The following is a 14372-nucleotide window of genomic DNA, read 5'->3' as shown; positions in this document are numbered from 1 at the left end:
TCACCACAGATAACACTGCTACTGCTCTCTCCTCGTCCGCCCACGTGTTCTCGCACACCCCGAGAGCTTCTGGTCAGCGGGGTGGTGGCACCGGGATCCTCATCTCTCCCAAGTGGTCATTCTCTCTTTCTCCCCTTACCCATCTGTCTATCGCCTCCTTTGAATTCCATGCTGTCACAGTTACCAGCCCTTTCAAGCTTAACATCCTTATCATTTATCGCCCTCCAGGTTCCCTCGGAGAGTTCATCAATGAGCTTGATGCCTTGATAAGCTCCTTTCCTGAGGACGGCTCACCTCTCACAGTTCTGGGCGACTTTAACCTCCCCACGTCTACCTTTGACTCATTCCTCTCTGCCTCCTTCTTTCCACTCCTCTCCTCTTTTGACCTCACCCTCTCACCTTCCCCCCCTACTCACAAGGCAGGCAATACGCTCGACCTCATCTTTACTAGATGCTGTTCTTCCACTAACCTCATTGCAACTCCCCTCCAAGTCTCCGACCACTACCTTGTATCCTTTTCCCTCTCGCTCTCATCCAACACTTCCCACACTGCCCCTACTGCCTCCCTGCGGACCTGGCATCCTTTCACTCCCTCTACATTTTCCTCCTCTGTCTCTGCTGCTAAAGCCACTTTCTACCACTCTAAATTCCAAGCATCTGCCTCTAACCCTAGGAAGCTCTTTGCCACCTTCTCCTCCCTCCTGAATCCTCCCCCCTTCCTCCCTCTCTGCAGATGACTTTGTCAACCATTTTGAAAAGAAGGTCGACGACATCCGATCCTCGTTTGCTAAGTCAAACGACACCGCTGGTTCTGCTCACACTGCCCTACCCTGTGCTCTGACCTCTTTCTCCCCTCTCTCTCCAGATGAAATCTCGCGTCTTGTGACGGCCGGCCGCCCAACAACCTGCCCGCTTGACCCTATCCCCTCCTCTCTTCTCCAGACCATTTCCGGAGACCTTCTCCCTTACCTCACCCCGCTCATCAACTCATCCCTGACCGCTGGCTACGTCCCTTCCGTCCTCAAGAGAGCGAGAGTTGCACCCCTTCTGAAAAAACCTACACTCGATCCCTCCGATGTCAACAACTACAGACCAGTATCCCTTCTTTCTTTTCTCTCCAAAACTCTTGAACGTGCCGTCCTTGGCCAGCTCTACCGCTATCTCTCTCAGAATGACCTTCTTGATCCAAATCAGTCAGGTTTCAAGACTAGTCATTCAACTGAGACTGCTCTTCTCTGCATCACGGAGGCGCTCCGCACTGCTAAAGCTAACTCTCTCTCCTCTGCTCTCATCCTTCTAGACCTATCGGCTGCCTTCGATACTGTGAACCATCAGATCCTCCTCTCCACCCTCTCCGAGTTGGGCATCTCCGGCGCGGCCCACGCTTGGATTGCGTCTTACCTGACAGGTCGCTCCTACCAGGTGGCGTGGCGAGAATCTGTCTCCCTCACCACTGGTGTCCCCGGGGCTCTGTTCTAGGCCCTCTCCTATTCTCGCTATACACCAAGTCACTTGGCTCTGTCATAACCTCACATGGTCTCTCCTATCATTGCTATGCAGACGACACACAATTAATCTTCTCCTTTCCCCCTTCTGATGACCAGGTGGCGAATCGCATCTCTGCATGTCTGGCAGACATATCAGTGTGGATGACGGATCACCACCTCAAGCTGAACCTCGGCAAGACGGAGCTGCTCTTCCTCCCGGGAAGGACTGCCCGTTCCATGATCTCGCCATCACGATTGACAACTCCATTGTGTCCTCCTCCCAGAGCGCTAAGAACCTTGGCGTGATCCTGGACAACACCCTGTCGTTCTCAACTAACATCAAGGCGGTGGCCCGTTCCTGTAGGTTCATGCTCTACAACATCCGCAGAGTACGACCCTGCCTCACACAGGAAGCGGCGCAGGTCCTAATCCAGGCACTTGTCATCTCCCGTCTGGATTACCGCAACTCGCTGTTGGCTGGGCTCCCTGCCTGTGCCATTAAACCCCTACAACTCATCCAGAACGCCGCAGCCCGTCTGGTGTTCAACCTTCCCAAGTTCTCTCACGTCACCCCGCTCCTCCGCTCTCTCCACTGGCTTCCAGTTGAAGCTCGCATCCGCTACAAGACCATGGTGCTTGCCTACGGAGCTGTGAGGGGAACGGCACCTCAGTACCTCCAGGCTCTGATCAGGCCCTACACTCAAACAAGGGCACTGCGTTCATCCACCTCTGGCCTGCTCGCCTCCCTACCACTGAGGAAGTACAGTTCCCGCTCAGCCCAGTCAAAACTGTTCGCTGCTCTGGCCCCCCAATGGTGGAACAAACTCCCTCACGACGCCAGGACAGCGGAGTCAATCACCACCTTCCGGAGACACCTGAAACCCCACCTCTTTAAGGAATACCTAGGATAGGATAAGTAATCCTTCTCACCCCCCCCCTAAAAGATTTAGATGCACTATTGTAAAGTGGCTGTTCCACTGGATGTCATAAGGTGAATGCACCAATTTGTAAGTCGCTCTGGATAAGAGCGTCTGCTAAATGACTTAAATGTAAATGTAAAAAGCTTCTGAAAGAAACCTAGAGTTGACCTAGCCCCCTGCCATAGTATTCTACCAATGTACAACCGACCTCCAACGCATTAAGTAGCCTAATAGGAGGATGAGGCACAAATGTGAATCATTTAAAAAAAAAGGGCAACTCCTCAATTTTTTTTTAACCTCATGTTCATGACCTCCAGCACAATACCAGTGTCAACATAGGTGGAAAAAAAACACATTTCAAAGTTTTGTAGAAAAGAGGGGGGAAAAAAAAAAACGTTAAAAAGTTATACGCGATGACATCATCAAAAGGTAAGACGTTTTAAAAACAGTGATTGTAAAACACTATGAAATTCGCAGAGACGTAGGGAGCAAGAAACTCGTTGCAGGTTTTGAAAGTCAATGTTTTTTTTTTTTAAACTTCAAATTGTACCCTGTGATGTCACAGAGAAGCATTTTTAGGACATTTCTTCTCTTTTTAACCAGATCGTAGAAATTGCTTTCACATACAGGGCATTCGGAAAGTATTCAGACCCCTTAACTTTTTCCACATTTTGTTACGTTACAGACGTATTCTAAAATGGATGCAAGTGTTTTTTTTTTTTCCTCATCCTCAAACTACACAATACCCCATAACGGCATCACAATACCCCATAACGGCATCACAATACCCCATAACGGCATCACTATACCCCATAACGGCATCACAATACCCCATAACGGCATCACTATACCCCATAACGGCATCACTATACCCCATAACGGCATCACTATACCCCATAACGGCATCACTATACCCCATAACGACATCACTATACCCCATAACGACATCACAATACCCCATAACGACATCACTATACCCCATAACGACATCACTATACCCCATAACGACATCACTATACCCCATAACGACATCACTATACCCCATAACGACATCACAATACCCCATAACGACATCACAATACCCCATAACGACATCACAATACCCCATAACGACATCACAATACCCCATAACGACATCACAATACCCCATAACGACATCACAATACCCCATAACGACATCACAATACCCCATAACGACATCACAATACCCCATAACGACATCACAATACCCCATAACGACATCACAATACCCCATAACGACATCACAATACCCCATAACGACATCACAATACCCCATAACGACAAAGCAAAAACCGTTTTTTAGAAATTTTTCAAATGTATAAAAAAATACATTTAAATATTCAGACTCTTTACTCAGTACTTTGTTGAAGCACCTTTGGCAATGATTACAGCCTTGAGTCTTCTTGGGTATGACACTACAAGCTCCGTACACCTGTATTTGTATTCCTCTCAAGCTCTGTCAGGTTGGATGGGGAGCGTCGCTGCACAGTTATTTTCAGGTCTCTCTCTACAGAGGAACTCTGGAGCTCTGTCAGAGTGATCGTCGGGTTCTTGGTCACCTTCCTGACCAAGGCCCGGCTCCCCCCATTTACTCAGTTTGGCCGAGCGGACAGCTCTTGAAGGACAGACCATCTTGGTGATTCCAAACTTCTTCCATTTGAGAATGATGGTCACTGTGTTCTTGGGGACCTTCAACGCTGCAGACATGTGTTGTTACCCTTCCCCAGATCTGTGCCTCGACACAATCCATTCATGGAGCTCTACGGACAATTCCTTCGACCTCATGGATTGGTTTTTGCTCTGACATGCACTGTGAACTGTGGGACCTTATATAGACAGGTGTGTGTGCCTTTCTAAATCATGTCCAATCAATTGAATTTACCACAGGTGGACTCCAATCAAGTTGTATAAACATCTCAAGGATGATCAATGGAAACAGGATCCAACTGAGCTCAATTTTGAGTCTCACAGCAAAAGGGTCTGAATACTTGTGTAAATAATCTTATTTCTGTTTATTTTTTGCAAATGTATAAAAAATAACAAACTGTTTTCGCTTCGTCACTAATGGGGTATTGTGTGTAGATTGATGAAGAAAATGTTTTAATTTAATCCATTTTAGAATAAAGCTGTGATGTAACAAAATGTGGAAAAAGTCAAAAGGGTCTGAATACTGTCCGCATGCACTGTACACAGACACGGGTTTGGTGTGGAAGATGATGAGGTTGAAAAGTGACAGAATTGGCCTTTAATAAATATCCAGTTCTGAGGACAGCCGAGTTGATGATTTTTACGACCCATCACACAGTCAAGCGAGGCTCGTTTAACAGTCACTTGCTCCAGATGCGCGGTTCGGCACACAGACACACCTCTTTCGTGCACAGCTCAGACAAATAAGTCAATAGGAGAGAGTTTCCAAATTAGATGATAAAAATACTTTGAAGTTGTGTTTTATTACTTGTCCTTCTAGCCTGAATATTGAGGTTTTTTTTTTTAAAGAAGTTAATTATATAAATGGATTATTTGTAGTAGGGATGAAGACACAACGGACAATGTTTTGCTTTTCAATAAAAGTACAAGAGCTTTTACAAGCTAAATCCTTTTCTGTTAATATGAATTACCATAATCTAAATGTGATTTGTGTCATTCTGAGCACTGTGGGTGGAGGCTCTAATCAGGTTACCCACCCAATGAGAACCGTGGGTGGAGGCTCTAATCAGGTTACCCACCCAATGAGCACCGTGGGTGGAGGCTCTAATCAGGTTACCCACCCAATGAGCACCGTGGGTGGATGCTCTAATCAGGTTACCCACCCAATGAGCACCGTGGGTGGAGGCTCTAATCAGGTTACCCACCCAATGAGCACCGTGGGTGGATGCTCTAATCAGGTTACCCACCCAATGAGCACCGTGGGTAGACGCTCTAATCAGGTTACCCACCCAATGAGCACCGTGGGTAGATGCTCTAATCAGGTTACCCACCCAATGAGCACCGTGGGTAGACGCTCTAATCAGGTTACCCACCCAATGAGCACCGTGGGTGGACACACTAATCAGGTTACCCACCCAATGAGCACCGTGGGTAGACGCTCTAATCAGGTTACCTACCCAATGAGCACCGTGGGTAGACGCTCTAATCAGGTTACCCACCCAATGAGCACCGTGGGTAGACGCTCTAATCAGGTTACCCACCCAATGAGCACCGTGGGTGGACACACTAATCAGGTTACCCACCCAATGCATATGGGTCCGCTAAATTTCAAAAACATCTGGTAAATTTAAATCTTAGCAGTCACATTCTCCGGCAACCTATTTTTTGCGCATGCATGTGTGTGTGTGTGTGCACGTGTGTGTGTGTGTGTGCGCACGCGCATCTCTCTCTCCCTCTACCTCTGCAATGTTTGTGTGGAAGAACCCCAGCAGCTGGTGTCCCCTAAGCCCAGAGACGAGGGACAGGGCTGGGGACAGGGACAGGTGGGATGGGACCTGATTGTCTGCGGTCAGCTTCTCCACCAGGATGTCTGTTGGGTAGGACAGGGACAGGGATGGCCGAGGACGCTGAGCACCTCGAGGGCTAGATGGGGCGAGAGAGAGAGAGACAGAGAGACAGAGAGAGAGAGAGAGAGAGAGAGAGAGACAGAGACAGAGACAGAGACAGAGACAGAGACAGAGACAGAGAGAGAGAGAGAGAGAGAGAGAGAGAGAGAGAGAGAGAGACAGAGAGAGAGAGAGACAGAGAGAGACAGAGAGAGAGACAATATGTCATGAAAAATGGAAGAAGCTCGATCTTGATAGCTAACTGTTAGCTATAGAATACATTTTTATATTCACTAAACATTTCAAATTTAGCTACATTTCTATCCGACAAAAAAATCCAAACAATCGGACGGCCCCGTCCCTCAGTAACCGAGGGCGGCCCCGTCCCTCAGTAACCGAGGGCGGCCCCGTCCCTCAGTAACCGAGGGCGGCCCCGTCCCTCAGTAACCGAGGGCGGCCCCGTCCCTCAGTAACCGAGGGCGGCCCCGTCCCTCAGTAACCGAGGGCGGCCCCGTCCCTCAGTAACCGAGGGCGGCCCCGTCCCTCAGTAACCGAGGGCGGCCCCGTCCCTCAGTAACCGAGGGCGGCCCCGTCCCTCAGTAACCGAGGGCGGCCCCGTCCCTCAGTAACCGAGGGCGGCCCCGTCCCTCAGTAACCGAGGGCGGCCCCGTCCCTCAGTAACCGAGGGCGGCCCCGTCCCTCAGTAACCGAGGGCGGCCCCGTCCCTCAGTAACCGAGGGCGGCCCCGTCCCTCAGTAACCGAGGGCGGCCCCGTCCCTCAGTAACCGAGGGCGGCCCCGTCCCTCAGTAACGGGGCGGCCCCGTCCCTCAGTAACGAGACGGTCCCGTCCCTCAGTAACGAGGGCGGCCCCGTCCCTCAGTAACGAGGGCGGCCCCGTCCCTCAGTAACGAGGGCGGCCCCGTCCCTCAGTAACGAGGGCGGCCCCGTCCCTCAGTAACGAGGGCGGTCCCGTCCCTCAGTAACGAGGGCGGCCCCGTCCCTCAGTAACGAGGGCGGCCCCGTCCCTCAGTAACCGAGGGCGGCCCCGTCCCTCAGTAACGAGGGCGGCCCCGTCCCTCAGTAACGAGGGCGGCCCCGTCCCTCAGTAACGAGGGCGGCCCCGTCCCTCAGTAACGAGACGGTCCCGTCCCTCAGTAACGAGGGCGGCCCCGTCCCTCAGTAACGAGGGCGGCCCGTCCCTCAGTAACGAGACGGTCCCGTCCCTCAGTAACGAGACGGTCCCGTCCCTCAGTAACGAGACGGTCCCGTCCCTCAGTAACGAGACGGTCCCGTCCCTCAGTAACGAGACGGTCCCGTCCCTCAGTAACGAGACGGTCCCGTCCTTCAGTAACAAGACAATGTGTCCATGTGTATCTACCTGTTAACCTGCAGTCTGTCTGTGCTCTTGGTCTCATTGGGAGTGGACGTGTGTATGTTTATCGTCCTGGGACTGTCCCAGTCACTGTGGCTATGTTCGTTCCCACCCTGCAGGAAAGCCACAGTCTTGATGTCCCTGAGGCTGGAGCGCAGCAGGGTCAACTGTTTCTGGAAACGGAGCCTGTCGTGAGGTAACGGGAACACCGCCGTGACCCTCTCCTGTCCCACTAGGAGCTCCAGGACACAGCTGTCTCTGGGGGAGCAGTGGCACAAGGGGCAGCTGGGAGAGTAGGCAGGGATAGACCCAGCACCAGCCCCATACAGGGCACTCGGCCTTGGGTGGGGCAGCACGGAGGCCAGGGGGATGCGGCTGAGCCTGGAGCAGGAGCGGAGCCTCTGGTTGTGGTCGTCTGACGGTTCATCTCCGGTGGTTCCCCGGGCCAGAGCTTTGAAGTCCACCTTTAGCACACAGAGATGGCGCTGGGTCAAGAACAGGACACAGGGGACACAGCAGGAGGAGTCTCTGTCCCCTCCTGGAACTACGTGGGATAGGATGTCAGAGAGAAGGGGATTGGTTAGAGTTTGGAGGGTGAAGGTATCTGGGTTAGTAGAGGTCTTCGTTGGAGTGAGAATTGGGTTTGTTGAGGAGGTTGTCCGCTGGCTGGTCTGGGACGACAACATGGCAGTCTCCACTAGATGTGCTGCATAACCTCCTTTCACACAGCTCTGGTGCTCTTCCATCTCCCAGGAAGTGCAGAGCAGGTGGAGGAGCTGCTGTGGGGTGGAGGGTCCTCCTGACGAGGAGGAGGGGAGCCGGGCCAGGGAGCAGAGCAGGGAGTGGGTCTCTTTTAAACCCTCGGGGTCTGAGAAGAGGTACCAGTGGACATCAGAGGACCTCACCTTCAGGGAAAGGCAAGTGTCTGGAATGTAGAAGAGGAGAGAGTCTAGCTGGTCGTAGGGAAGGACGAGGTCTGGCTCCAGGTTATCTACTAGAGTTTGCAGGGTTAGGCCCTGGTTCTGGACTGTGACTGAGCCAAGGTCGTGAGGCCGGCTCTGGGGTTGATGGGTTGGGGCTGTGGAGGGGTGTCGAGGACAATGGAACAGCCCCAGTAGACTGTTTGTTAGCGCCACACACACAGACCTCTGCTCCACCACATCATCATCAACCCTGATGCAGTGGCACCACATGACTTTGGTCACACGTAACACCTCTGTCTCTGGGGGCTGGTTCTCTCCCTCTACCGGGTCAGTCAGGGACCCCTCCTCCTCTCCCTCCCTCTCCTTTCCCTCCCCCAGACCCATCTCAAAGTATCCATCTCCATAGGAGGGGCTGGGACTGGGGCTGGGGCTGCCCAGATCAGTCTCTTCCTGGCTGGGGAGATCTCGGAGTCTGCTGGGCCTCCTGTTCTCCTCTTCCAGGGCTCTGGTGATGCGGGCAGACAGCAGGGAGGTGAAGGACGGACAGGAGGAGGTGGAGGGGAGGTGGAGCACAGGGGTCCTCAGGTTAGTGTTGCTCCATGTGTATCGCTCCTCTCTGTCCTCCACACAGCAGCAGCAGCTGGGACACAGGAAATACACACCTGGTTAGATCATCATCATCATCATCATCAACATCTAGAATAACTCTTGATAAAACTGTAGAACAATAACAGCAGAAGGTGAAAGAGGGGAATATATATGTGTATAAATAAATCACAAATACATTTTAAAAAGTGATTAATTTCTACTAAAAACAGCACTCACACAGTAATATGACTGTGGTGGATACCTCATGTCACTGGGTTGACGTTCCTCAACTGTCTACCAATATTTCTGGAGGGATCTAGCGCCTCCTCCTGACAGGTTAGTGTATAAACCTGGCCTCCATTTTAACCTCATGTCACTGGGTTGACGTTCCTCAACTGTCTACCGATATTTCTGGAGGGATCTAGCGCCTCCTCCTGACAGGTTAGTGTATAAACCTGGCCTCCATTTTAACTACATGTCACATTAGTGAAGACATGGAGACAAACAGTACAGAAACAACACATCTTGAATGAATGAGTGGGTGGGTGAAAGAATGAATGAATGAGTGAAAGAATGATTAAACAAATGAATGAATCAATGAATGAATGCGTGGGTGGGTGAAAGAATGAATGAAATGGTTTATTTTCCGTGTAAATGATGTTTACAAGCTGCGTGCTTCACAACGTACCTACTGTTCTGGTTCTGTTGGGTACTGGAGCGGTCAGAAGAACTAGAATCAGCATCAGGTTGGTGGCTGGTAACCTGGAACAATAACAAAACGTAACATTTAAGATGTTGCGCCACTGAACATGCAACCCACAAAGACAATGTAATATCATGCAGAGTGCCTGGGTCCTCCCAGTCACATAGACTACAGAGGTACAGCCGGGACACTATTAGGTTACGTTTTGATGTGGTTACATACGAAAGATGGTTAGACACAGTGGTATATGACGGTACAGTAAGAGATATTGCGTCACCGCGAGGGGGGTAAAAACGCTCATTATTCTTTTGGGTTAAGGTGTAAGCGTTAGTACCCAGGGCACTAATGTGTGTCTCTCCTCACTGAATGAACAGCTGATGGAAACCCGATAGAAACGGATAAATTGTGCACATGACTGATGACGAAGAAGATGGTGATTGATATTAGAACAATAAGCTTAAGAATTGCTCTTCCTCTGTCCCGCGCGCCCAACAGCCCACACCTGAGGGAAAGAAATACACCTATTGTTTTATTTCAGGCAAGAAGAAGATGTCACTGCATTACTACTGTGACAGCAGTGGAGAACGTGGAAAGTTCCTCGGCGTACACATCACAGACAAACTGAAATGGTCCACCCGCACAGACAGTGTGGTGAAGAAGAAGGCGCAACAGGTAGTTGTTGGGGAATTGTTAGATTACTTGTTAGATATTACTGCACTGTCGGAACTAGAAGCACAAGCATTTCGCTACACTCGCATTAACATCTGCTAACCGTGTGTATGTGACCAATACAATGGGATTTGACTGGACTGTAGCCGATATTTCCACGACATGCAGCACATTGTCAACTCAAAATCGCTTTGAAAAGAGCCTTGCCCTAATGAAAGCCTACAGCCAACATAACAAGATATATAGATGAACCTTCGTCCCAGTCGGAGGTCCTGAGCACACTGGAGCAGGTTTTCATCAAGGATCTCTCTGTACTTTGCACCTTTCCCTCAATCCTGACAAGTCTCCCAGTCCCTGTCGCTGATAAACATCCCCACAGCATGATGCTGCCACCACCATGCTTCACCGTAGGGATGGTGCCAGGTTTCCTCCAGACGTGACATTTGGCATTCAGGTCAATCTTGGTTTCATCAGACCAGATAATCTTGTTTCTCATGGTCTGAGAGTCCTTTAGGTGCCTTTTGGCAAACGCCAAGCATGTGGTCATGTGCCTTTTTCCTGAGGAGTGGCTTCCACCTGGCCACTCCATAAAGGCCTGATTGCTGGAGCGCTGCAGGGATGGCAGAACCTTCCAGAAGGACAACCATCTCCACTGAGGAACTCTGGAGCTCTGTCAGAGTGACAAATCTGGGTTTTTTGCTCGGCTTTCAAAAGCCCATGTCAATAAATTGAGTAAATGTGTTTAATGGTGGCCTCTGGTGGTTAAAACGAGCATTAAAAGCAAGAAGTGTAAAGGACCATTCCACACCACGGCATACCGCACGCTATACCAGGGTATGTCACAACTTTTTAAATTGTGGGCCGAAGTTCTCACGGCGAAAAGGAAAGGAGGGTGGTCGGGTTGGATGGGTAAGTGTATAACGTGAATGCCAAGCGACTCTAAGGTTGTGTGTTACGAATCTCATCACGGACAACTTTAGTATTTTAGTAACTTTGCAACTACTTGGCATGTTAGCATGTTAGCTAACCCTTCCCATAGCGTTAACCTTAATTCCTTGGATAGCTAACATTAGCCAGCTAACTAACGTTAGCCAACTAGCAACCTAGTTAAAATGGAATTTGTCAAATATACATATTGCAAATTCGTAACTTATTGCACAAATTGCAATTCGCAACATATCATACGAATGATCATTTGTTACATTATATGAATTGTAATTGGTAACATATACCAAATGGATAATGGACATCCACAAGTGTATTCATAACATACCAAATGAAACATATCATGCTAATTTCAGTACTCCAGATTTTCATTTAGTATGTTACGTCTACCCCTGAGTTCAGGTTGTTTTTTTTTTTGGACAATTTTACATACTGTATGTAATGAATTTTATATTATTTTATGTTTTAAGAATCACGATTATAATTTATTTTAAACGGTACGTTCACAAAGAAACGAAACATTATTTTTCTTGCAGCAAGTTTCCATATTACAAAATAAATCGTGAAAACGTCATAATAAAAAAATATTTTTCTTTTGTGTGTGTATAATCAGATGAAAAAAAAAACTCACCTGTAGTTGTTCCTCACAAGGCAGTGTGTTTACATCATAGCGTCGATGGGTATCAAGTGCAATAAAATCCACAGGAGTCAATATTGTAGGGGTAACAAAGCCTTCTTCTTTACATATCAATTCTGGAACAAACAAAAACATTTAAATAGCGATCTGAAATGTATACTGCTTACGCTTCAAAGTGTGTTTAGTGTGAGCTTACGTCACGGTTAAAGCACACTGTATATCACAGTGGTAAGAGTTACAACACTACTGTGTGTCTCAGGGGGGGGGGAGTAGTGATGTATTAGGAAGAGCTGTCTCAGGGGGGAGTAGTGATGTATTAGGAAGAGCTGTGTGTCTCAGGGGGGGGAGAGTATTAGTAAGTGATGTATTAGTAGGAGCTGCGTGTCTCGGGGGGGGGGGGGGATTAGTAGTGGTGTATTAGTAAGAGCTGCGTGCCTCAGGGGGGGAGTAGTGATGTATTAGTAAGAGCTGTGTGTCTCAGGGGGAGTAGTGGTGTATTAGTAAGAGCTGTGTGTCTCAGGGGGAGTAGTGATGTATTAGTAAGAGCTGCGTGTCTCAGGGGGGAGTAGTGGTGTATTAGTAAGAGCTGTGTGTCTCAGGGGGGAGTAGTGATGTATTAGTAAGAGCTGCGTGTCTCGGGGGGAGTAGTGGTGTATTAGTAAGAGCTGTGTGTCTCAGGGGGGAGTAGTGGTGTATTAGTAAGAGCTGTGTCTCTCATGGGGGAGTAGTGGTGTATTAGTAAGAGCTGTGTCTCATGGGGGAGTAGTGATGTATTAGTAAGAGCTGTGTGTCTCAGGGGGGAGTAGTGGTGTATTAGTAAGAGCTGTGTATCTCAGGGGGGAGTAGTGGTGTATTAATAAGAGCTGCGTGTCTCGGGGTGTGACGTCTGGGACTGCTCAAATACGAGATCATTAGCCCTAAGATGGCGTCACGGACCCGCCCACATTAAACGATTCCCTGATCCACCTCTACGCAGACGACACCATTCTGTATACTTTCGGCCCGTCATTGGACACTGTGCTATCTAACCTCCAAACGAGCTTCAATGCCATACAACACTCCTTCCGTGGCCTCCAACTGCTCTTAAACGCTAGTAAAACCAAATGCATCCTTTTCAACCAGTCGCTGCCTGCACCCGCATGCCCGACTAGCATCACCACCCTGGATGGTTCCGACCTAGAATATGTGGACATTATAAGTACCTAGGTGTCTGGCTAGACTGTAAACTCTCCTTCCAGACTCATATCTAAAATCAAATCTAGAGTCGGCTTTCTATTTCGCAACAAAGCCTCCTTCACTCACGCCGCCAAACTTACCCTAGTAAAACTGACTATCCTACCGATCCTCGACTTCGGCGATGTCATCTACAAAATAGCTTCCAATACTCTACTCAGCAAACTGGATGCAGTTTATCACAATGCCATCCGTTGTTACTAAAGCACCTTATACCACCCACCACTGCGACCTGTATGCTCTAGTCGGCTGGCCAGACTCACTGGCTCCAGGTCATCTACAAGTCCATGCTAGGTAAAGCTCCGCCTTATCTCAGTTCACTGGTCACGATGGCAACACCCATCCGTAGCACGCGCTCCAGCAGGTGTATCTCACTGATCATCCCTAAAGCCAACACCTCATTTGACCGCCTTTCGTTCCAGTTCTCTGCTGCCTGTGACTGGAACGTATTGCAAAAATTGCTGAAGTTGGAGACTTTTATCTCCCTCACCAACTTCAAACATCTGCTATCTGAGCAGCTAACCGATCGCTGCAGCTGTACATAGTCCATCGGTAAATAGCCCACCCAATTTACCTACCTCATCCCCATACTGTTTTTATTTATTTACTTTTCTGCTCTTTTGCACACCAGTATCTCAACCTGCACATGACCATCTGATCATTTATCACTCCAGTGTTAATCTGCTAAATTGTAATTATTCCCCTACCTCCTCATGCCTTTTGCACACAATGTATATAGACTCCCCTTTTTTCTACTGTGTTATTGACTTGTTAATTGTTTACTCCATGTGTAACTCTGTGTTGTCTGTTCACACTGCTATGCTTTATCTTGGCCAGGTCGCAGTTGTAAATGAGAACTTGTTCTCAACTAGCCTACCTGGTTAAATAAAGGGGAGACAAAAAATAAAATGAGCTTCGGTGACGACCGCGTGCCCTGAGTAGGCAAGGACAAGGGGCTTTTGTCTCCCATCTCAAAAACTAGTCTGAGAAAGCTAAAATCGGGGCCAAAATCGTGTAGTGTACACTCGGTTTAAGAGCGTTGCAGCACGAGGCTCAACTTCTCCACTGTTTTGGTCCTGTTGCTACCACGCTGTGACAGCATGAACCAAACCTGTGCACATGCGCAGATACTATGTTTGACTGTGTGAGAGATCGAAGTCGTGCGTCTCGCTCTTCGCAATATCATCAGTGCTGCTCGTGATGACGTCATTTCGCTGAGTCTACCACAGTGACTGGTATAGAGCTGCTGAGAGAGAGAGAGAGCGAGAGAGAACGAGCAAGAGAGAGAGAAAGAGAGCAAGAAAGAGCGAGAGAGTAGTGTTGAGAGAGCTAGAGCTTAT

General features: G+C 49.0%; 1 protein-coding gene across 6 annotated transcripts in view; it reads right to left on the bottom strand.

The window, feature by feature from the left end:
- The window catches only part of nisch (nischarin), a 41957-nt gene that overhangs the window by 14590 nt on the left and 12995 nt on the right, over positions 1-14372 (bottom strand). For 3 of the 6 annotated variants that reach the window (XM_052474287.1, XM_052474286.1, XM_052474288.1), the window contains 4 exons: positions 11794-11915; positions 9534-9607; positions 7341-8897; positions 5815-5998 (listed from right to left, as the gene is read on the bottom strand). In XM_052474287.1, coding sequence (XP_052330247.1) covers positions 5815-5998; positions 7341-8897; positions 9534-9607; positions 11794-11915 — 1937 coding nt within the window. Of the gene's footprint in view, positions 1-5814; positions 5999-7340; positions 8898-9533; positions 9608-11793; positions 11916-14372 lie in introns of those variants that run through there. The other 3 variants (XM_035764496.2, XR_008074988.1, XR_004824269.2) reach the window with 3 other exon arrangements.

Source organism: Oncorhynchus keta, chromosome 21, assembly GCF_023373465.1.
Source record: "Oncorhynchus keta strain PuntledgeMale-10-30-2019 chromosome 21, Oket_V2, whole genome shotgun sequence".
Classification (NCBI taxonomy): Eukaryota; Metazoa; Chordata; class Actinopteri; order Salmoniformes; family Salmonidae; genus Oncorhynchus; species Oncorhynchus keta.
This window is presented reverse-complemented; position numbering and strand designations above follow the sequence as displayed.